Source organism: Pongo abelii, chromosome 19 (assembly GCF_028885655.2).
Source record: "Pongo abelii isolate AG06213 chromosome 19, NHGRI_mPonAbe1-v2.0_pri, whole genome shotgun sequence".
Lineage (NCBI taxonomy): Eukaryota > Metazoa > Chordata > Mammalia > Primates > Hominidae > Pongo > Pongo abelii.
In genome coordinates, this window is record NC_072004.2 from 72,069,943 (window position 1) to 72,092,360 (window position 22,418).

Consider the following 22,418-nt stretch of genomic DNA (forward strand, 5'->3'; position numbering starts at 1 on the left):
GGTGGGGTGGGGCGGGGCCACCCTGCACCTGGAGGCAGTCAGGAAACGCTACCACTGCAGATGTGTTTCCCTGGAAGACCCACCTATGGGAGGAAGGAGTGAGGTCACTGAGCCCCCAGCCTTGACTCAGCCCTTTTTCGAGACTCAGACTCTGCCCTTTCAGCTCTCATCCCTATCAAAGGCCTAGGGGAGGGGCTTGGGGTGGGACAGGGAGTCCTCCTGGGAACAGAGGTGGACAGGGCCCAGGCCAGATCACCTGGCACATCTGGAGAGAAGGTAGGGGTGGGGCAGTGAGAACTTGGCTTCCAGCCTTGACTCCACCTTCAAGTGGGAAGACAACTCTGCCACCCTGCCCCCGGGAGGTTGGAAATATGGGGCAGAACTGTCACCCGGCTGGCCTTGGCCCTGGGTTCCTCCCAGAGAGACCCCCTTTGCCCCCACCTCCCTGCCGTGGAATAGGGGTGGGGGTTTGGCGGTGAGTCCCAGGCTAGGAGGTAGCCACCAGGCACCATCGTTGCCTGCACACCCTGCACACCGGGACCCACTGCCCCTGGGAGACTACGTAAAATCGGTCAAGAGGGATCTGGCTGTCCCACTGCACCCCAAGAAGCCCAAGGTAATCAAACCACATCCCTGGGGCTCCTCTGGCTGCTAAATTGGGGCCCCAACTCCCCTCTGGAATGCGGGAATAGAAGGCAGCAGCAGGGCCAGCTACCTGTGACTCTAAGGAAACTGGGTCAGTAAATGTCCACAAAGTAAACACTAGGAGCAAATGTCCTTGGCCCCCTCCCACACTTGCCACATTCCCCGAGGGAAGTGATCCTGAAATAGGAAAATACGGGACTTCCCATCTTAGAAATCTGAAACCATCGTCTTCCCAAGCCTGGGGAGGACTGTGTTCTCCCGCCCCCTGGTGGCAGGTCTGCACACTGCGTCCTCTCTCACACAACCTTCAGCCCCAGGTGCAAGAGGACCAGCCAGGGCCCAGACGGTGACCCTCCGCGCCACATTTTACAGATGAGGGGACGCAGGTGCGGAGAGAGGGAGGGAAGGACCTGTACCTTTACAACTGAACTCCGGGGAGATGACCACAGATACTATGACTCATTCAACAACAAACATTTATTGAGCACCTACTGGTCAGGGCCCTGGAACCACTAGACTCTTAGTCCAATGCTTTTCAGGACCCTGGAGGACCCTCTGCAATTTGGCCTGAGACTCCAGCCAGTAGCTGGAAACTCCTCGTCCAGGAGACTGTCCAGGTGAGGAGCTCAGCAGTGAGGAGGGCGGACCGCATCAGCCCACTTGCCGACCTGCAATGCCACCACCATCCTGTGGTCCAGAGACATAGAAGTGGCAGGATGGGTCTGGGGTGCAGCACTCACGGGTGGGGCAGGATGGGAGCCCAGTCAGCTGTGTCCATCTTAAGTTTTTGTTTTGTTTTGAGATGGAGTCTCACTCTGTCACCCAGGCTGGAGTGCAATGGCACGATCTCGGCTCACTGCAAGCTCCGCCTCCTGGGTTCAGGCGATTCTCCTGCCTCAGCTACGATTACAGGTGTGCGCCACCATGCCCGGCTAATTTTTTTATTTTTTAGTAGAGATGGGGTTTCACCATGTTGGCCAGGCTGGTCTTGAACTCCTGACCTCAAGTGATTGGCCTCCCAAAGTGCTGGGATTACAGGCGTGAGCCACTGTGCCCGGCCCGTCTTGTTTTTTTTTAAAGATGGAGTCTCGCTCTGTCACCCAGGCTGGAGTGCGGTGGTGCAATCTCAGTTCACTGCAAACTTTGCCTCCCAGGTTCAAGCGATTCTCCTGCCTCAGCCTCCTGAGTAGCTGGGATTACAGGCGCCTGCCACCACACCCGGCTAATTTATGTATTTTAGTAGAGATGGGGGTCTCATCATGTTGGCCAGGCTGGTCTTGAACTCCTGGCCTGAAGTGATCCACCCACCTTGGCCTCCCAAAATGCTGGGATTACAGGTGTGAGCCACCGCACCTGGCCCATCTTAAGTTTTTAATAAATAGTTCTTGCTGCTGCCCAGGCTGGTGAGGGTGGGGCCGTCGGGACCAGGCTTCCCAAGCTTGAGGGGTGTGGGGTGTCCCCTTCTCATGCCAGTTCAGGCTCTGGCTCTGAAAAGGAAAGGAGAAAGCACTGGGGTTGGTCCCCCACCCACTCCCAGTGGATGTCCAGGTGCTGTCCTGATGGGAGGTGGGGTGAGGCTCCCCAGGACAGGTCTCAGCTGGTCACAGCTCCAGGGGAGATGCTGCACCGCCACCCCCAAGCGGGACAGGGGTTGCCAACAGGCTGGAGGCCCCTGGAGGATGGGCCCCAGCACCCACACACACCCTGGGCTCTGGAGCCCAGCGGGTGAATCCATCTGTCCCCAACCTCCATCCCAGGCTGCATCCCCACCCCCCAAGGACTTGTGTCACTGACCAGCCTCGGCCTCGTCACCCTTGGCATCCGGCTCCTGCCACCAGTCAGCATACATGCCCTCCTCGTAGTCACCCTCCCCCTCAAACTCGGCATCAGATAGGGCATCCTCAGGCTCCAGGGGCGGTTCTGTCTCCTCCAGCTCCATCTAGAGTAGCGCCACGGTTGTGGGAGAAACCGGGTCACAGTAGGCCCAAACCCATATGGGCTCCCTTCCTGGCCAATGGGACTTCCCATCCCATCTCTCGGTCCCCAAAGCCCCTCCCCTTCCCCAGTCTCAAGATCTAATGAGACAGTCCTGAGGATTTTTCCCAAACTGCCCCTCCCTGAGTGGCTGCATAGGGCACCACCAGTAGAATTTGGTGTCAGCATAAACATTGCCCCTGCACAGCCCCACCTTTTCAGCATAAAGACCCTGGCAAGAATATTGCTAGTCCATGCATAATGTTTGCTCATACTGCTTCCCCGCCAGGAACTACTGCTGTCCCCCTGTGCCTGCGTAGCCCGCACTAATCCCTCCAAAGCCAGGCATCAGTTCCAGGCTGAGCCCTTGCTGGTTACTCTGGCTGGGCTGGAGACCTCCCCTGGTGCCGTGTGCTGCCCTCTCCAGCAGCAGTTTGTTCTTCCCCCACTAGACTGTGAGCTGCACGTGAAAGGGACCATGACTTCCTTTTTTTTTTTGAGACAGAGTCTGCTCTGTTGCCCAGGCTGGAGTGCAGTGGCGTGATCTCGGCTCACTGCAAGCTCCGCCTTCCGGGTTCACGCCATTCTCCTGCCTCAGCCTCCCCAGCAGCTGGGACTACAGGCGCATGCCGCCACACCTGGCTAATTTTTTGCATTTTTAGTAGAGACGGGGTTTCACCATGTTAGCCAGGAAGGTCTGGATCTTCTGACCTCGTGATCCGCCCACCTCGGCCTCCCAAAGTGCTGGGATTACAGGCGTGAGCCACCGCGCCCTGCCGGGACCATGACTTTCACTAACTTACTCCAGCCCCTAGTCTGGTGTCTGGCAAACCACAGGAAATAAGAGACAGCCGTCAAAATGGCTGCCATAAGCCAGGCGCTGTGGCTCACACCTGTAATCCCAGTACTCTGGGAGGCCGAGGCGGGTGGATCACGAGGTCAGGAGATCGAGACCATCCTGGCTAACACAGTGAAACCCCGTCTCTACTAAACATACAAAAAAAATTAGCCGGGCGTGGCGGCAGGCGCCTGTGGTCCCAGCTACTTGGGAGGCTGAGGCAGGAGAATGGCGTGAACCCGGGAGGCGGAGCTTGCAGTGAGCCGAGATCGCGCCACTGCACTCCAGCCTGGGCGACAGAGTGAAACTCCATCTCAACAAAAAAAAACAAAAAAAAAAACAACATACTTGATCTCACTTAATTCTTTTTCTTTTTTCGAGACAGAGTCTCAATCTGTCACCCAGGCTGAAGTGCAGTGGCGCAATCTCGGCTCACTGCAACCTCTGCCTCCGGTTCAAGCGATTCTCCTGCCTCAGCCTCCCCAATAGCTGGGATTACAGGTGCCCACCACCACACCTGAGTATTTTTAGTAGAGACAGGGTTTCACTATGTTGGCCAGGCTGGTCTTGAACTCCTGATCTCAGGTGATCCCTCTGCCTCGGCTTCCCAAATTGCTGGGATTACAGGCATGAGCTAGCACCTGGCCAGATCTTGTATTATTCTCACCACAACAATGTGAGATGGGCATGATTCTCCCCATTCAATGGATGAAGAAACAGAAGCTTGAGAGGTTGCCTGACACTTGTTTGGAGGCCACCCAACTGGTAAGTAATGAAGCCAGGTCTGGCTAGTTCCTCATCCTGGGTGCTGACAGTGTAGATTCTGCCCTCCTCCCCTGGGGTTGGATGGGTGGGGGCGTGGGGGCATGAACAAAGGAGAGGATACATAAATGAGCACTGAGCAGCAACACCTCAGAGAAATTAAGGCTGTCAAACCCTCACTTAAAATTAGTGTTAATAGGGCCGGGCGCGGCTGCTCACGCCTGTAATCCCAGCACTTTGGGAGGCCGAGGCAGGCGGATCATGAGGTCACGAGTTCGAGACCAATCTGACCAACATGGTGAAACACTGTCTCTACTAAAAATACAAAAATTAGCCAGGCGTGGTGGTGCACGCCTGTAATCCCAGCTACTCAGGAGGCTGAGGCAGGAGCATCGCATGAACCCGGGAGGCAGAGGTTTCACTGAGCTGAGATGACACCACTGCACTCCAGTCTGGGCGGCAGAGTGAGACTCCATCTCAAAAATAAATAAATAAATAAAAATAAATAAAATAAAATAAATCAATGTAATACAATACGGTCCTTCTGTCCTGAGGTCCTGCATTCATTCATTCACTGGTTCATTCAAACTCAGTTTCTGAGCCCAAGCTCTGTGCAGGATATGGGAGAACAGGGAATAACGTGGCCCTGTGTCCTGCAGTGCGGTTCTCCTGGAGACTGGCTGGAGAAGGGGGCCAGGGCTGAGATGGACCAGGGCTGCAATCACCCAGGTCCAGGCCACAGGTGGCCAGGGAGGCACACAGGTCAGAGTGGGCACTGCTAGCCCAGAACAAAGAGCCAGGACATGCAGCAAGGGCTTCCTGGAGGAGGCACCATGTGAGCTGGGCCTGGGAGGAACAGGATTGAGACATGGACAGAAGGGGGACATGAGAATACTAAGGCTGGGGAAGGAACGGACAGTCTAGACAAGGAACAAGCAAACCTCTCTGCTTCATGACAGCTGACCACCAGGGGCTGGGGCTGAATTCTGGCACACTGGTGGCCCCAGGAAAAGGTCCAAGGTGTCCCCATCACAGCCCAATCCTGGAAAGCAGGAGGCACTCACCTCATCATCTGACTGCAGGTACATGTGGGTGAACTCCAGCAGCTCCCGCAGCTCGGCGGTCTGGTTGTGGTAGAGCATGGCCTCCTGGAAGGAGGGAAGGACGGGGTGGGGGGTGAGCCATACCCTGTTGCCAGACGGCAAGAAGCCAGGGCTCCTAGGATCTGGGCCCACTAGCCCTCTTCTAGCTCAAGGATCAGAGAATAGGTATCAGCTCACAAGCTAATCAGATCGTCGTGGCTGCTTGAAACACTGGGTTAAGGATTCTGAGGGTTTGGTGACAAAGAGTCCCTCAATTGATTAACAATGTCTGCCACTGACAAGGAAGGCAGGAGTGGCACCATGTGCCCCATATTTGCCAGCCTGGCCCTCAACTCCAACAGGTTTCCTCCGTTGGTTACCTAGGGTGTTCCTGGGGAAGAGGGACAAAGGTCAGCAGTGAGGGTAATGAAGGTAGGGAGGGGAGCAGGCAGGAGTGGATGTGTACCTTCACATCTGCCTCATCTGGACACTGCTGGTGAGGTGGCAGTACCACTGCCATTTTGTAGGTGAGGCAATAGATTAGGAAAGGGCCATGGTCTTCCCAGGACCACACAGCAGTGGGGCTGGGCTCTGAAGCCAGGACTCTAACCTCAACTCATATTCTTTCTTTCCATTTCCCATCCTGCCTTCCACGGAAGCCAGGAGTTTATTTTTTATTATTTATTTATTTATTTTTCTTTTGAGATGGAGTCTCACTCTGTCACCCAGACTGGAGTGCAGTGGTGCGATCTCCACTCACTGCAAGCTCTGCCTCCCGGGTTCACGCCATTCTCCTGCCTCAGCCTCCCGAGTAGCTGGTACTACAGGCGCCCGCCACCACGCCTGGCTAATATTTTTGTCTTTTCAGTAGAGACGGGGTTTCACCGTGTTAGCCAGGATGGTCTCGATCTCCTGACCTCGTGATCCACCTGCCTCCAGCCTCCCAAAGTGCTGGGACTACAGGCATGAGCCGCCGCGCCCGGCTGCCAGGAGTCTATTTTTTACAAAGTGCATGTCTAGCAAGTGCCCCAGAAAGTAGTGCCCACCTCCCGGGGCTGGAAGTCCTCCTCTTCCAGGCCCCAGCGAGCCCGGTGGAACCGGTAATACACCAGGTTCTGCTGCATGACGCTGTCCTTGGGGTCGAAGAGCATGTAGCTGGCGGCGCTGCGGGCAGCCTGGCGCACATCATTCACTGCAGCAGGACAGGGGTGAGGAATTGCTCTGGCACTTCCCCTTCAGAGTCAACCCCATCTCCCAGTTCAGTCCAGCACCCCTGCTACCCAGCCACCTCCCAGAATACCTAATGGGCTCCTTTCCCCACCCAAGCATAATACCAGCTAGCATGTAGTGGGCACTTACCCTATGCCAGGCCCTGACTAACTCATCTAAGCCTCACTATTATTGTCTTTTTATTGTTTTTGAAACAGGGTCTCACTCTATCACCCTGGCTAGAGTGCAGTGGTGCAATTATGGTCACCTCAAGCTTGATCTCCCAGGCTTAGGTGATCCTCTCACCTCAGCCTCCTGAGTAGCTGGGACTACAAGCAGCCACCACCACACCCATCTAATTTTTTGTACGTTTTTGTTTGTTTTGAGACAGGGTCTTGTTCTGTCACCCAGGTTGGAGTGCAGTGGTGTGATCTCGGCTCACTACAGCCTCTGCCTCCTGGGCTCAAGCAATCCTCCCACCTCAGTCTCCCCAGTAGCTGGGACTACAGGCACGCGCCACCATGCCTGGCTAACTTTTTGTATTTTTTGTAGACACGGGGTCTTGCCATGTTGCCCAGGTTGGTCTCGAACTCCTGGGCTCAAGCCATCTGCCTGGCTGGGCCTCCCAAAGTGCTGGGATTACAAGTGTGAACCACCGTGCCCGGCCATGCCTATTACTGTCATCCCCACTTTACAGTCAAGAAATCTGAGTCACAGAGAGGTTAGATAAATTGCTCAAGCTCACACAGCTGGAGAATGATGGCTCTAGGGAATTAGAGGCCCTCAGCCTCTCTGCTATCTGTACCCAGGAAGGGTCTCCTGGCCCCTGAGTTCTCAGCCCCTCTGCTCTGACTCCCGGCTCTGTCTGAATCTTGGCATCTCCAAGCTGCAGGAACACTGGAGGCTGTCCATTCCAGCCCCAGTGGATGCCAGGATCTCTCCAGTGAGGAGAGCCACAAGTCCTGGTGCCACTTTTTACTAGTCATGAGACTAACAGCCCCTTGCCCTATAAGCCTCAGTTTCCCCATCTGAAAAATCAGTCCAGTAATGCCAGCTGCATGGTGTTGGTGAAAGGACCACCACGTAAGATAAAGTGACTTATAAACTCTCAAGTGTTGGCCGGGCACGGTGGCGCACGCCTATAATCCCAGCACTTTGGGAGGCTGAGGCAGTGGATCACCTGAGGTCAGGAGTTCAAGACCAGCCTGCCCAACATGGTGAAACCCCGTCTCTACTAAAAATACAAAAATTAGTTGGGTGTGGTGGGAGGCACCTATAATCCCAGCTGCTCAGGAGGCTGAGAGAATCACTTGAACCTGGGAGGCAGAGGTTGCAGTGAGCCGAGATCGTGCCCCTGCACTCTAGCCTGGGCAACAGAGTGAAACTCCGTTTCAAAAATAAAAATAAAAATAAACTGTCAAGTGCTCTGCAGTTGTTGGTTGTCTAGTCATTTGCCCAAAGACCCTCTTCTTCTCCCTGAGGCTGCTGTCTGTTCCCACTCAGAAGCCTCTCACCTGCCCCAGACTCCCAGGGTGCCTTCCCCATATTCCCACCACCCCTAGCCTTTCCTCCTATTCACCCAGGGTCCTCAATACTGAAGGAAAGCTCCCCACAACTCTGGGAGGCTCCCATGCAGTCCTCTCCCTTATCACCTCGTCCCCTGCCCAGGCCCACCCAGGGGGCTCACACTTATAGTAGGCAAACTGCAGGTAGTGGTACATGGTGGCCACAAACTTGTCCACGAAGTAGCCGCCCACATTGGGGGTCAAATTGGCTTCACAGTCCACCTTGCACTGCAGGGACTCTGCAAAGAGATCTGAGGGTGGGAGGCAGCAGTGAGAGGCTGGCGTTGCAATGAATATCTCCGTCCCCCCAGTGGAGAAGACTCCAAATCCAAGCTCTGCCTACTAAGCCAGGCTGCTTGTCCAGAAAATGTGTTGCTGTTGCAATCACAGGAGAGAATGTGTGTAAAGTGCTTGGCATACTATATGACAAGTGATGGTGAGGAAGATGACTGTGGGCTGGGCTGACTTACCACCCCCGCCACTCAACCACCACCCCAAGCCAAAGGGAGCCAGGGCATTCTGGGAGAACAGCAGGTGAGGTCCAGAAGCGGGGCAGAAGTCCAAACAGAGAAGCTAAAGGACAGTCTTTTTTTTTTTTTTTTTTGAGACACAATATCACTCTGTCACCAGGCTGGAGTGCAGTGGCGCGATCACGGCTCATTGCAACCTCCACCTCCCAGGTTCAAGCGATTCTCCTGGCTCAGTCTCCCGAGTAGCTGGGATTACAGGTGCCCGCCACCACGACCAGCTAATTTTTGTATTTTTAGTAGAGACGGGGTTTCACCATGTTAGTCAGGCTGGTCTTGAACTCCTGACCTCGTGATCTGCCTGCCTCGGCCTCCCAAAGTGCTGAGATTACAGGTGTGAGCCACCACACCTGGCCAAGGACAGTCCTTTCTGCCCCTGCTCGAGGGACCCCAGGGTTAGAGATCCCAAGACTAGGTGTGATTTCTGGTTACCAACTGCTTTCTGCACACACTTGCTGGGCTACTTCTCAACCGCTGCACCTTTGCATCTGCACTGCCCTCTGCCTGGAAGGCCTATGAACCCAAGCTTCCCAAACCCTTTAGGGATGTCACTGCCTCTCCTCACTGATCCAGCCTCTTGGACACTCCCAGCTGGGGCCCTTGCACCCAGCGTCATTCTCAACAGACAAGGCCTTCCTCCCGGCTGGCTCCTCCACATTCGCAGTGCTCCACGTGCAGGGAGGGAACATCTGCCTTACCGGGCCTGTGGGTGAGAGGACTGCCCACCGGGGTCTGGGTGACGGATACCTGCTATGGCCGGGTAGAAGTCCTTGAAGTCCACCTGCTCATGGGCCCCTTCACAGCCGGCCAGGCACCGGGCAAAGACTGCCAGGTACTCTGCCAAGGCCCGCTCCATGTCCTCCGTGCTGCTGCGGAAATCCCCGCTGTTGTAGAGCTTCACAGCCCGGAGGAACACGGCCTGGAAGGGGCGTGGCAGGGGGAGTCAGGGCGCCCCCAACATCTCCCCTCCTCTACAAGCCCTCCTCTACAAGCCTCCTCCTGTCCCTCCACCCCACCTCGTAGGGCTGGGCCTCTAGGTCCGTGAGGGACTCGTCGGCGACGTCCAGCATCCCCCGATAGTAGTTGAGATACTTGGCGGTCAGCTCGTGCTTCGGGTTCCTCTGGAGGAAGGTGTAGGCCGCCGCCACCGCCTTCTCCAGCCGGTTAGCCTGGTCGGGGGGTAGGGGGTGGGGGAGCGGGTCAGCAAGACCGGAGCTCGCGGCCCCGAGCGCACGGCGGGCTTCGTGCCTCGGGTGAAGGCAACGCTCCTTCGACCGATCGGTGGGGAGCCACGACGCCCAGCCCGAGACGGGTCCCCGGGTTGGGGCGGGCTCCCACCTTGAACAGCGCGTAGTGCAGGTACTGGTAGGGCAGGCGGCTCTGGAAGTCACGTAGCAGCTGCCGCGGCGGGTAGGGCACCTGGAAGGCGGGCAGCGTCCGCTTGCAGCGCCGCAGGCAGGCGGCTCGCTCCAGGACGCGGCCGAAGAGCCGCAGCTCGCGGGCCCACTCGTCGGCGCGGCCGCCGTCGGGGTCAGGCTTGGGCGCCGGCGCGGGGCCGCTGCAGTTGGCGTGGCAGAAGGCCTCGCTGTCGCGCAGGAGCCGGTGCAGCCGCAGCGCCGCCTCCAGGTAGCGCGCGCTCTCGCGCCAGCTCTCTCCCTCGTATTGCTCCAGCGCGTGCCCGTAGGCCGCGGCCAGCGGCATTAGGTCCTCGGGCGGGAAGCCCCGGAAGCTGTACTTCTCGTACTGCGCCCCGGCGCTGCCCAGCAGCAACCACAGCAGCCCCCACGCCACCCAAGCCATGCCCGCCGCGCCGCCGGCTCTCCGGAGCTGAGCGTGCTGCCCCGCGGACGTAAGGGGACAGGGCCGGGCCCCGGGCGGACGGCGCGCCCGCTGGGTCTTAGCGCCGGGCACAAGGGCGGCAAGGCGGGGCGGGGCCTGGGTCACGATGTCTCCCCTCTTTTCCCGGAGGGTCCGATAGTGTCCTAAGTCCTCTCCGTCGGCCTGGGCTCCTGCCTTGGAGGTGTCCCCTAGGTAGCGAATGAGTCGGGGAGCGCTTCCCGCCAGAGATGGGAAGCCCAGGAAGCCCCTCCCCACGCAAACAGTGCCCCCGCCTGAGATCAGGACACTGAGTTAGGGCCGCCTCCTCTGCGCTGCCCATACGAGAGGGAAGCCCTGGAGCCGGGCCTTCCGTCGCGGCGCCCTCCTGCACCCTCCGAGTGTCTCCCCCGCCCACGTCGGAGGCACACACGTGCTGTCACCTGCACACCTTGCGCTGCCACCACCCCCCACTCCATCTCCGTGCCCGTCACATCCCAAGTCACAAAGTCCTTCTTGCAGTCCAGCTTTTGCGGGACCAAGCTGCTCTTCCCTGCAGATGCCTTCCCTTGGAGTACAGCTGGGGTCACGGATGAGCACGGAGATGCCTCTCACACTCCTAGGCTCCACCACCCACCTGGAGGGGACTAGAATTGGAAGTGCCCGCGAAAGAAGCAAGGTTCATCTCCGTCCGGCTTTAGGACCCGGGGGCTCCGGAAAAAGACATTGAACTTTTTTTTTTTTTTTTTCCTTTGGTGTCCACTCAGAGTTCTCATCTTTCCAGAGCCTCTCTCCCTGGCCAGGCCCCAGGTCTCGCAGCCAGGGATGGAGATGGGGGGAGGGGGAACCTGGAGTTCTTTGTAGTGCCTCCCTCCGACTCTAACACACTCAGCCTGGCACCCTCCTCCTATTGCAACCCCCTCCCCCGCTCCTCCCGGCCAGGCCAGCTCAGTCTCCCAGCCCCCATTCCACGTGGACCAGCCAGGGCGGGGGTAGGGAAAGAGGACAGGAAGGGGGGGAGCCAGTTCTGGGAGGCGGGGGAAAGGAGGTTGGCGGCGACTCCCTCGCTTGCCCTCACTGCCGGCGGTCCCAACTCCAGGCACCATGTTCACCGCGGGCCCCCCCAGCCACAGCCTCCTCCGGCTCCCCCTGCTGCAGTTGCTGCTACTGGTGGTGCAGGCCGTGGGGAGGGGGCTGGGCCGCGCCAGCCCTGCCGGGGGCCCCCTGGAAGATGTGGTCATCGAGAGGTACCACATCCCCAGGGCCTGTCCCCGGGAAGTGCAGATGGGGGATTTTGTGCGCTACCACTACAACGGCACTTTTGAAGATGGCAAGAAGTTTGATTCAAGGTAACCCAGGTTGGGCGCCCCCGGATTCACCACTCCGTCCCCTGAACCCGGGGTCTTGTTTCCTTGTTGCCTCTTTTAAGCTCTGCATCCCAATACTCTAACCCTAGACAGCACCCTTGGGGCCTCCCAGACACCCCCCTTGGGGCCTCCCAGACACCCATCTCCCCAAAGATACCCTCCTGCCCCCACTTCCAAACCCTCACTTCTCAAAGGATCCCATTTCTTTCTCACAAGCTCTCCACATCCCGGAAAGGACTCGATAATCAAGGTGAACTGCCTTGTGTAGTTACCAGGGCTGTATTTAATGACCTGATGGAGAGGGGTGTTCTGGTCTACAGCGTTCGGGGAAAGGGGGTGGTCCCTGCTGCTTAAGAACCCTGGGATGGTCTATCAGCCTGGACCCTGCACCTTTCCACCCACCCTGACTCCCCTTCTGGTTCCGCTGTTTTCAGTGCCTTTGTGGTCAGAGATGAGGGAATAGAACTTTTTTTTGGAGGGGGTGGGAGTTTTCAGCGGCCGGTGGGCAGGGAAAAAGGCTGGTGGGCATTATAAGAAGACAGCTGGCTGGACCTGGGGGTAGGGCATGGCTCCCTGAGGAGGCCCTGTCTGTCTACGTGTCACACAGTCGGACATGCCACCCTGGGCTCCTTGGAGGAATTTCATTCCTCCCTCTCTGGTTCTCCTGGAACCCTCATCTCTTTCCATTTTAGGTACACCAGGCCAGGGACGCAGGTCGCCCATTTTTGCCAGCCTTGGGGTTTTTAAGGTGGCCTCCTGGTCTGATCCAGGCCTTTGGTCTGCTCCAGCAAGTCCGCTTTTGTTAGCGGGGACAGGGCAGGGCTGTGTGCCAGCCTCAGGGGTAAACCTAGGGTCCCAGTTACACACAGACCCCACAGCACACTGAAAGAAGTCAGTGTTTCTTAGACCCTCCTCTGAAACACACAACTCAGCCCACAGGAAATTAGTGGCCATGACTTTAGAGGCAGGCAGCCTACAAACTCCAGGAGTCCCAAGACCCTGGTTCAAATCCAGGCTATGACCATGGACAGAGAATTTTGTCTCTTTAAGCATCACTTTCCTTATTTGAAAAGTGGAGACAAAAACAGGACCTACTTGCTAAGGCTGATGTTAGGACTCCAAGGACATGGATGAATGAACGTAGGCTTCTCGCAGGGCCTGGCAGTCCTCCAGCCAGTTCAGCACACATTAACATTGACCCTGAGGAAAACCATATGACCTGATGCTGTTGAACTTGTAGAAACTTCATGCAGAGCTTAAGCCTTCATAACAACACTGAGAAGCAGACAGTCCAGACTTAAAACCTGTCTGCTTGGTGGGCAAATTCAGATATAGGGTAGTAGCCAGAAGCACAGCCCTGAGCCCTTGACTGCTAGGAGTGAGGCAGGGGTTGGGATTTAGGGGTTGTCGTCCCTGATGGGGACTCTGGGAGCCCAGCTCATGAGTGTTGAGCTTGGAAAACTTTTTGTTTTTTAGTTGGAGTCTCACTCTGTCGCTCAGACTGGAGTGCAGTGGCGCGATCTCAGCTCACTGCAACCTCCACCTCCTGGGTTCAAGCAATTCTCCTGCTTCAGCCTCCCAAGTAGCTGTGATTACAGGCGCATGCCACCACGCCTGGCTAATTTTTGTTTGTTTGTTTGTTTCTGTTTTTTGAGACAGAGTCTCACACTGTTGCCTGGGCTGGAGTGCAATGGAGTAATCTCAACTCACTGCAACCTCCGCCTCTGCCTCCCAGGTTCACACGATTCTCCTGCCTCAGCCTCCCGAGTAGCTGGGATTACAGGTGCACACCACCACACCCGGCTAATTTTTTTGTATTTTTAGTAGAGAGGGGTTTCACTATGTTGGCCAGACTGGTCTCAAAAAAGGCGGGTGGGCATTATAAGAAGACAGCCAGCTGGACCTGGGGGTAGGGCATGGCTCCCTGCAGAGGCCCTGTCTGTCTACGTGTCACACAGTCGGACATGCCACCCCGGCCTCGTGATCCGCCCGCCTCGGCCTCCCAAAGTGCTGGGATTATAGGCGTAAACCACGGCGCCCAGCCTTAATTTTTTGTATTTTAGTAGAGATGGCGTTTCACCATGTTGCTCAGGCTGGTCACAAACTCCTGAGCTCAGGCAATCCACCCTCCTCAGCCTCCCAAAGTGCTAGAATTATAGGCGTGAGCCCCCGCACCCACACAACTTAGAAAACTTTTTTTTTTTTTTGAGACGGAGTCTTGCTCTGTCCCCCAGGCTGAAGTGCAGTAGCGCGATCTCTGCTCACTGCAAGCTCCACCTCCCGAGTTCACACCATTCTCCTGCCTCAGCCTCCAGATTAGCTGAGACTACAGGCGCCACCACAATTTTTTTGTATTTTTAGTAGAGACGGGGTTTCACCATGTTAGCCAGGATGGTCTCCATCTCCTGACCTCATGATCTGCTCGCCTCAGCCTCCCAAAGTGCTGGGATTACAGGCGTGAGCCACTGCGCTCGGCCAGAAAACTTTCTTAACCCATGGCCCCTTCAATTAAAAAAAAAAACTCCCATCCTCACTTTACTTCTGAAAACTTAATAAATTAAAAGTGTATATAATTGGCTGGGCGCAGTGGCTCACTCCTGTAATCCCAGCACTTTGGGAGGCCCAGGCAGGCAGATCACTTGAGGCCAAGAGTGACCAGCCTGGGCAACATGGCGAAAGCCCTCTCTACTAAAAATACAAAAATTAGCCAGATATGGTGGTGCATGCCTGTAATCCCAGCTGCTACTTGGGAGGCTGAGGCAGGAGAATCACTTAAACCCGGGAGGTGGAGGTTGCAGTGAGCCGAGATTGCACCACTGCACTCCAGCCTGGGTGACAGAGCCAAGACTCCATCTCCAAAAATACATAGGTATAAGTAAAAATAAATACATTAATTAAAAGTGTATAACTAAAAACAAACAAAAGCCATGGCACTTTTAGAATAGGCTTTTTTTTTTTTTTTTTTGAGAGGGAGTCTCACTCTGTCGCCAGGCTGGAGTCCAGTGGCGCGATTTCGGCTCACTGCAAGCTCCGCCTCCCAGGTTCACGCCATTCTCCTGCCTCAGCCTCCTGAGTAACTGGGACTACAGGCGCCCGCCACCACACCTGGCTAATGTTTTGTATTTTTAGTAGAGACGGGGTTAGCCAGGATTGTAGAATAGGCCTTTTCAAAATGTGAAACCAATTCCCACCCCACCTCTGCTCTCCCATCTTTTCCTTGGAGAGTGAATAGTATAATGGCAAATTTTAGAACTCGGCTGACTACATATTAGCTGTGTGACCTTGGGCAAGGCACTGAGTCTCTCAAGTCTCCATTGCTCTCATAAGAAAAATGAGAACAAGAATGCCCACCTCACAGGGGAGAGAAAGAAGATATGGAATGTAAAATGCCAAGCATTTAATCCCATATAGTAATGCTCCTTGGCCCCTCCATGCTGCACCGACCACTCCCCACTTGCTGTCAGCAAATAGTAGCAGCCATCAGGCCCGTGCATCCCACCCAACCCCGTCCCAGGGCAATAACCCCGTCCCAGGGCAATAGCCGCCCTTGTCCTCCCCAGGGACTTGCCTTTCACAACAGTCCATTCTCTTAAGGTGGGCGTCACGGCCGACCTAGGAGGGGGACTTGAAAAGGAGGTGAGAAGTGTGTGTGCATATCCACACCTGGGTATAGGGAGGGGGGATTGTGTGCATGTGTGCAGGCACACCTGTGCACCTATGCCACCATGGGCAGTGTGTGTGTCTGAGGTCACTGTATCCCATCTGTCCCTCCCCCCTAGCTATGATCGCAACACCTTGGTGGCCATCGTGGTGGGTGTGGGGCGCCTCATCACTGGCATGGACCGAGGCCTCATGGGCATGTGTGTCAACGAGCGGCGACGCCTCATTGTGCCTCCCCACCTGGGCTATGGGAGCATCGGCCTGGGTGAGAAGGGCTGGGGCACAGGCCGGGGGTGGAGGAGACCAGGAGGCGGAATCAGAGATCCTGGGGTGAGAAAACTGAAGTGCCGAGATGAGGAGTGACTTGCCCAATGTCACACTGTGCACGCAGTATGAAGAGTGGCCGCTCTGACTGGGGCAGTGGCTGACATATATGGCCCCAGAGTTTTGGGAGGCCGAGGTGGGAGGATTGCTTGAACCCAGGAGTTCCAGACCAGCCTAGGCAACATAGTGAGACCTCGTCTCTACAAAAAATAAAATAAATTATCCAGGTGTGGTGGTGTGTACCTGTAGTCCCAATTACTCAGAAGGCTCAGGTGGGAGGATTGCTTGACCCCGGGAGGCTGCAGTGAGCCATGATCATGCCACTGAATTCCACCCTGTGTGACAGAGCAAAACCCCATCTTTTTTTTTGAGACAGCGTCTCACTCTGTTGCACAGGCTGGAGTTTAGTGGTGCGATCTCGGCTCACTGCAACCTCAGCCTCCTGGGCTCAAGCAGTCCTCCCTCTCAGCCGCCCAAATAGCTGGGACTACAGGTGCACGCCACCACACCTGGCTAATTTTTTGTATTTTTAGTAGAGATGGGGTTTCGCCATGTTGCGCAGGCTGGTCTTGAACTCCTGGGCTCAAGCCATCCACCTGCCTTGACCTCCCACGGTGCTGGGATAACAGGCATGAGCCACTGTGCCCGGCCCCCTATCTCTTAAAAAAAAAAAAAAACAAAAATAGTGGCAGCTCTGTGCCTGGTTTGGGTCTCTTGGTGCTGGGATGAGAGGAAGGGGAATAACAGGGCCCTGGCTGGGATCGTGGTTGGCAGAGCAGAACTCTGAGACCTCCACGCTGCTGCGCCCTCACAGCGGGGCTCATTCCACCGGATGCCACCCTCTACTTCGATGTGGTTCTGCTGGATGTGTGGAACAAGGAAGACACCGTGCAGGTGAGCACATTGCTGCGCCCGCCCCACTGCCCCCGCATGGTCCAGGACGGCGACTTTGTCCGCTACCACTACAACGGCACCCTGCTGGATGGCACCTCCTTCGACACCAGGTAAGGGGCTGGAGGGGAACCCTGAGGCACTGGGGACTGTGGCATGGGGAGCGGGAGTCCAGGGCCCAGCCTGCCTCTCCCACCTCTACCTCATTTTCTGCAGCTACAGTAGGGGCGGCACTTATGACACCTACGTCGGCTCTGGTTGGCTGATCAAGGGCATGGACCAGGGGCTGCTGGGCATGTGTCCTGGAGAGAGAAGGAAGATTATCATCCCTCCATTCCTGGCCTATGGCGAGAAAGGCTATGGTGAGGGGGGCAAGGACACAAGGGGAAATTCTGCAGAAGAGGGAAAAACCAGGCCTCCATATACAGTTGCTCAGGTTGTATACTGCACGAGGGCATCCAACCAAGGACTCAAGGCGGGATGAAATCTACTCTTGGTGCTACCTCACTAAGAAGGGGTGCTTTATTCTGATTCACACGAAGGCTCAGTATGAGCCAGTGGTGGCCCTGGGGAAAACCCAGCTCAGGCCTTACTGGAGGAGCAAGAAGCAGGGCTGCTGATGGGCAGGAAAGGGCTCTGGAGAGTGGGGCTAGTGTCTTCTTGCATGGTGCCCACTGGGCCTTCCTGAGTCAAGAAGAAGCCTCGGCTTGCTCCCCAACTGTATGGTTCAAACCCTATCCCTTCCCCAGGGACAGTGATCCCCCCACAGGCCTCGCTGGTCTTTCACGTCCTCCTGATTGACGTGCACAACCCGAAGGACACTGTCCAGCTAGAGACGCTGGAGCTTCCCCCGGGCTGTGTCCGCAGAGCCGGGGCCGGGGACTTCATGCGCTACCACTACAATGGTTCCTTGATGGACGGCACCCTCTTCGATTCCAGGTCAGGAGGGGCTTGAGGTGGGAGGGTGGGGGCTGGGTGAAACGTGGACGAAGCTGGGGGTCACTCTGAGCCGCCTGGAAGGGGAGGGCCCCTTTGACTCCCTTCCTGGCTCTCCCGCCTTGTATTGCAGCTACTCCCGCAACCACACCTACAATACCTATATCGGGCAGGGTTACATCATCCCCGGGATGGACCAGGGGCTGCAGGGTGCCTGCATGGGGGAGCGCCGGAGAATTACCATCCCCCCGCACCTCGCCTACGGGGAGAATGGAACTGGTAGGGGCGTTCCCCAGCCACCACCTCAGCTCCTCCTTCGAACTGCCCACTGTGGCTAGGCCGCCCCCTCCCACAGTGGGATTCCAGCCACCGCTCGGCCCCTCTCATCACAAAAACATGCATGCAGCTTACATCTGGTCACCCCATCTGATTCCTGCCACACAGACTCCATCGGTTTCCTCCAGGGCAGCGCCCCACTTCTCCCCTTCTGCAGTGGAGAAGCGCAGCCAACTCCTGAGTTTGGGGAGGGAGGGTGGTTACGGAAAAACAGAACCAGCATATCCTCAGGACCCAGCTGTGCTGGGAGCCTCAGTGTCCTCACCTGTAAAATGGGCAAGCCATGCTGATCCGCAGGGTAAGTTACTGGGAGTTTGCAAGACGGTGAGTGGAAAAGGGCTTTCTTACTGGAAAGCCGCCTTCCCTTGCCCCCTGCCCCAATGAGAGTTTGTTAGAATTGACTCTGGACAAACATCCCGTCCCATCCTCCTTTGGATCCTCAGGGTCGGGAAGGGGTATCAGGTCTGGGGACCTCCATGGAGAGACCTCAAGGAGCCTCTCCTAGTGCTCTGAGCTGACCACACTCCCCCATTCTGGCCTCAGGAGACAAGATTCCTGGCTCTGCCGTGCTAATCTTCAACGTCCATGTCATTGACTTCCACAACCCTGCGGATGTGGTGGAAATCAGGACACTGTCCCGGCCATCTGAGACCTGCAATGAGACCACCAAGCTTGGGGACTTTGTTCGATACCATTACAACTGTTCTTTGCTGGACGGCACCCAGCTGTTCACCTCGTGGGTCCGGGGTGGGGCCGGGACTGGGCAGGTGGGTGGGCACAGGCATGGGGAGTCCTCCTCAGCGCACCCCCGATGCCTACCCCTCCCTCTTGGTCCTCGAGCACCAGGGGAGCATTCAGCCTCTTGCTGCTTCTGTAAGTCCCCATCTCAGAGCATGTCGGGGGGCCGTGAGGAGATGAAATTCTCTGCCTTGCAGGGGAAGGGAAGGTGAAGCCAACAGTTGGGGGAGAACTGCTCTTTCCATTTCACAGAGGGGAAACTGACGCAGGGAGCCATGAGCCCTTGAGGCCACACTTTAGGGGGCAAAGGCAAGATGAGAAGGGAACCCCACGTCTGCACCGCTAGGCCCCTGCACTCTGCTGCATGGCCCAAGTCACCAGTGGGAGTAACTCCGGAACTGAGGGCTTGTTCTGGGCCCACCTCAGAGAGAGTGGGGTGTGCGCCGGCAGGGGATAGGGTGGCTGCTGACCTGGGCATCTGCTCTCCCCCAGGCATGACTACGGGGCCCCCCAGGAGGCGACTCTGGGGGCCAACAAGGTGATCGAAGGCCTGGACACGGGCCTGCAGGGCATGTGTGTGGGAGAGAGGCGGCAGCTCATCGTACCCCCGCACCTGGCCCACGGGGAGAGTGGAGGTGAGGGGCTGAGACCATAATCTTTTTTTTTTTTTTTTTGAGATGGAGTCTGACTCTGTCACCCAGGCTGGAGTGCAGTGGCGTGATCTCAGCTCACTGCAACCTCCACTTCCCAGGTTCAAGCAATTCTCCTGCCTCAGCCTCCCGAGTAGCTGGGATTACAGGCGCCTGCCACCGTGCCCAGCTAATTTTTGTATTTTTAGTAGAGACAGGGTTTTGCCATGTTGGTCAGGCTGGTCTTGAACTCCTGACCTCAGGTGATCCACCCGCCTTGGCCTCCCAAAGTGCTGGGATTACAGTCGTGAGCCACTGCGCCCGGCCTGAGACCGTAATCTGACTGGCATCTGTCCCTTTTGCTCCTGCGCATTGTGGGTCTGATGGCTGGCGGGAGGAGTCAGGAATGCCTTCAGGATGGCTCCTTAAACATCCCATGCCTCACTGTCCAGCCCAGCCCCAGGAGGGGAAACTGGCCTGTGGGCTGGGAAACAGTGAAGCCAGGCCCAGACCCTGGCCTGACTAGGACCTCTCCCTTCTCTCCTACCCTCTCTCCAGCCCGGGGAGTCCCAGGCAGTGCTGTGCTGCTGTTTGAGGTGGAGCTGGTGTCCCGGGAGGATGGGCTGCCCACAGGCTACCTCTTTGTGTGGCACGAGGACCCTCCTGCCAACCTGTTTGAAGACATGGACCTCAACAAGGATGGCGAGGTCCCTCCGGAGGAGGTGGGTGAAGGTTCAGTCCTAATAGCCATGCCCACACAATCCCCGCACCCAGGAAGCATTGAGGAAGAAGACGTCCCCCGTCCGGACTGCCCACCCGCCCTGGTGCTCCTGCCTGCGCTGAGTCCCGCGCCTCAGGCTCCTCATCCCTGCTTTTTCCTGGGCACACATGCAGGCTGTTCCCTACCTGAGACCAGTCACAGACTATCCCCCATGCCACGCCTCCACCCCAGCCCCCACCAGGACCCCAGCACCAGTGCCTTTCCCAGCCCTTCCTGAGTTACAGGGTGCGGGGGAGCCTGGGAAAAAAGAAGAAAAAGAAAGCACTCACTGGCCTCCACCCGCGTCCCCTCCCAAGGCCATGACCCTCACTGCCCACTCCCCGGCTCTCCCCTCCCCCAGTTCTCCACATTCATCAAGGCTCAAGTGAGTGAGGGCAAAGGACGCCTCATGCCTGGGCAGGACCCTGAGAAAACCATAGGAGACATGTTCCAGAACCAGGACCGCAACCAGGACGGCAAGATCACAGTCGAGGAGCTCAAGCTGAAGTCAGATGAGGACGAGGAGCGGGTCCACGAGGAGCTCTGAGGGGCAGGGAGCCTGGCCAGGCCTGAGACAGAGGCCCACTGCGAGGGGGACAGTGGCGGTGGGACTGACCTGCTGACAGTCACCCTCCCTCTGCTGGGATGAGGTCCGGGAGCCAACTAAAACGATGGCAGAGGAGACATCTCTGGTGTTCCCACCACCCTAGATGAAAATCCACAGCACAGACCTCTACTGTGTTTCTCTTCCATCCCTAAACCCCTTCCTTAAAATGTTTGGATTTGCAAAGCCAATTTGGGGCCAGTGGAGCCTGGGGTTGGATAGGGCCATGACTGGTCCCCCACCATACCTCTCCTCCACATCACTGACACAGCTGAGCTTGTTATCCATCTCCCTAAACTTTCTCTTTATTTGTACTTCTTGTCATCCCCACTCCCAGCCCCTATTCCTCTATGTGACAGCTCCCCAGGACCCCTCCGCCTTCCTCCCCAATCCTGACTGGCTCCTAGGGAAGGGGACGGCTCCTGGAGGGCAGCCCTACCTCTCCCATACCCTTTGCCCTCCTCCCTCGCCTCCAGTGGAGGCTGAGCTGACCCTGGGCTGCTGGAGGCAGGACTGGGCTGTAGTTAGCTTTTCATCCCTAAAGAAGGCTCCTTTCCCTGAGGAACCATAGAAGAAGAAGAAAACAAAGGGCATGTGTGAGGGAAGCTGCTTGGGTGGGTGTTAGGGCTACGAAATCTTGGATTTGGGGCTGAGGGGTGGGAGGGAGGGCAGAGCTCTGCACACTCAAAGGCTAAACTGGTGTCAGTCCTTTTTTCCTTTGTTCCAAATAAAAGATTAAACCAATGGCCTTAGGGTGTCTTTTGGAACAGGTTGAGGGGCAGGCGGGAATGGCTAGGGGATGAAGTGGGGGTTGTGGGAGGCCTTTAGGCCCACAGATTGGGGAAAAAGTTAAACCAGGCTGTTTCCGTGGCCTCGTTAGCTCCAGGGAGTGTGTCCCCAGATCAGGGGCTCCCCATCTGGAGGTTTCCTGCCTGCCCTAGGCCTAACCTGGGGTCTTCGCTGTGGGAAGGGAACCTTGGTCTGTGGAGGGGGTGAATGTGTAAAGGGGGGACGCCTCCAGCAGGGTGTGGAGAGATGATCCTCATCCTCTAATTGTCCCCATTGAATGGGAAAGACAAGGTCCCTGACCTCAAACACAACCTACAAAGTTCAAGGATTAAATTAAACCACACAAGTCAGATTATCCTTTTCCATAGATCATTTCCAATACTACGATATTCCCATCTCTCCCTGCTCCTGGCCACCACCTGTTAGTACCTGTCCACCCTTCTCCCTCTTGCTAGTGGAAAGGTAATGGAGTTCAGATCTCCACAGTGTCTTGCAGGAGGACTTCAGCCGCCAACCAGGCCATCTGTCCTCGCTTGCCTGGTATGACTCGAGCATTCTGAGGACGGGGTGGGGACTTAGGAAAGAAAATGACAGGACTGGACTCATACAGCAAACTGCCCCCATCAGCACTTCTTGCCCAGGGTCCCCTAAAACACGTGACTGCTCCCCACGGGCAATGACCGACATTCTCTGGCCCCGAAGCATCCAGAAAGCTCCTTGATTGAAGTCTTTTTTTTTTTGAGACAGGGTCTCGCTCTGTCACCACAGCACAGTGGTATGATCTCAGCTCACTGCAACCTCCGCCTGCCAGGTTCAAGTGATTCTCCTGCTTCAGCCACCTGAGTAGCTGGGATTACAGGAACGGGCCACCAAGCCCGGCTAATTTTTGTATTTTTAGTAGGGACAGGGTCTTACCATGTTGGCCACACTAGTCTCAAACTCCTGACCTCAAGTGATCTGCCACCCT

General features: G+C 56.6%; 2 protein-coding genes across 3 annotated transcripts; one reads left to right on the forward strand and one right to left on the reverse strand.

Annotated features, from left to right (window-relative positions):
• Window positions 1-1,104: 1,104 nt before the first annotated feature.
• P3H4 (prolyl 3-hydroxylase family member 4 (inactive)) lies at window positions 1,105-11,132 on the reverse strand. Its single transcript, XM_024234673.3, has 8 exons — window positions 9,941-11,132; window positions 9,619-9,771; window positions 9,350-9,521; window positions 8,198-8,326; window positions 6,348-6,493; window positions 5,284-5,367; window positions 2,440-2,584; window positions 1,105-2,132 (listed from the first exon to the last, which is right to left on the reverse strand). The coding sequence occupies exons 1-8, from the start codon at window positions 10,400-10,402 to the stop codon at window positions 2,110-2,112; spliced, it is 1,314 nt and encodes a 437-aa protein (XP_024090441.2). The 5' UTR covers window positions 10,403-11,132; the 3' UTR covers window positions 1,105-2,109.
• FKBP10 (FKBP prolyl isomerase 10) lies at window positions 10,759-21,406 on the forward strand. 2 transcript variants are annotated; one of them, XM_002827536.5, is made up of 10 exons: window positions 10,759-11,766; window positions 15,564-15,709; window positions 16,583-16,772; window positions 16,876-17,021; window positions 17,409-17,598; window positions 17,729-17,874; window positions 18,475-18,667; window positions 19,162-19,304; window positions 19,857-20,020; window positions 20,420-21,406. In XM_002827536.5, exons 1-10 carry the CDS (start codon window positions 11,522-11,524, stop codon window positions 20,603-20,605), a joined length of 1,749 nt encoding a protein of 582 aa, XP_002827582.4. In that variant the 5' UTR covers window positions 10,759-11,521; the 3' UTR covers window positions 20,606-21,406. The 2 variants fall into 2 exon arrangements, with proteins under 2 accessions (XP_002827582.4, XP_063574896.1); XM_063718826.1 differs by having other exon boundaries at window positions 11,413-11,766; window positions 19,857-21,406.
• Window positions 21,407-22,418: the final 1,012 nt, after the last annotated feature.

Bases quoted from the DNA above. Each gene is read 5' to 3' on its own strand.
- P3H4 (XM_024234673.3), bottom strand. From the start codon at position 10,402: ATGGCTTGGGTGGCGTGGGGGCTGCTGTGGTTGCTGCTGGGCAGCGCC. The intron at 2,585-5,283 runs GTGAGTGCCTCC...GCGCTACTCTAG, and splicing joins ACCTGCAGTCAGATGATGAG to ATGGAGCTGGAGGAGACAGA. The intron at 2,133-2,439 runs GTCAGTGACACA...TTTCCTTTTCAG, and splicing joins GGGTGACGAGGCCGAGGCTG to AGCCAGAGCCTGAACTGGCA.
- FKBP10 (XM_063718826.1), top strand. From the start codon at position 11,522: ATGTTCACCGCGGGCCCCCCCAGCCACAGCCTCCTCCGGCTCCCCCTG. The intron at 17,022-17,408 runs GTGAGGGGGGCA...TCCCTTCCCCAG, and splicing joins CTATGGCGAGAAAGGCTATG to GGACAGTGATCCCCCCACAG. The intron at 18,668-19,161 runs GTGGGTCCGGGG...GCTCTCCCCCAG, and splicing joins GGCACCCAGCTGTTCACCTC to GCATGACTACGGGGCCCCCC.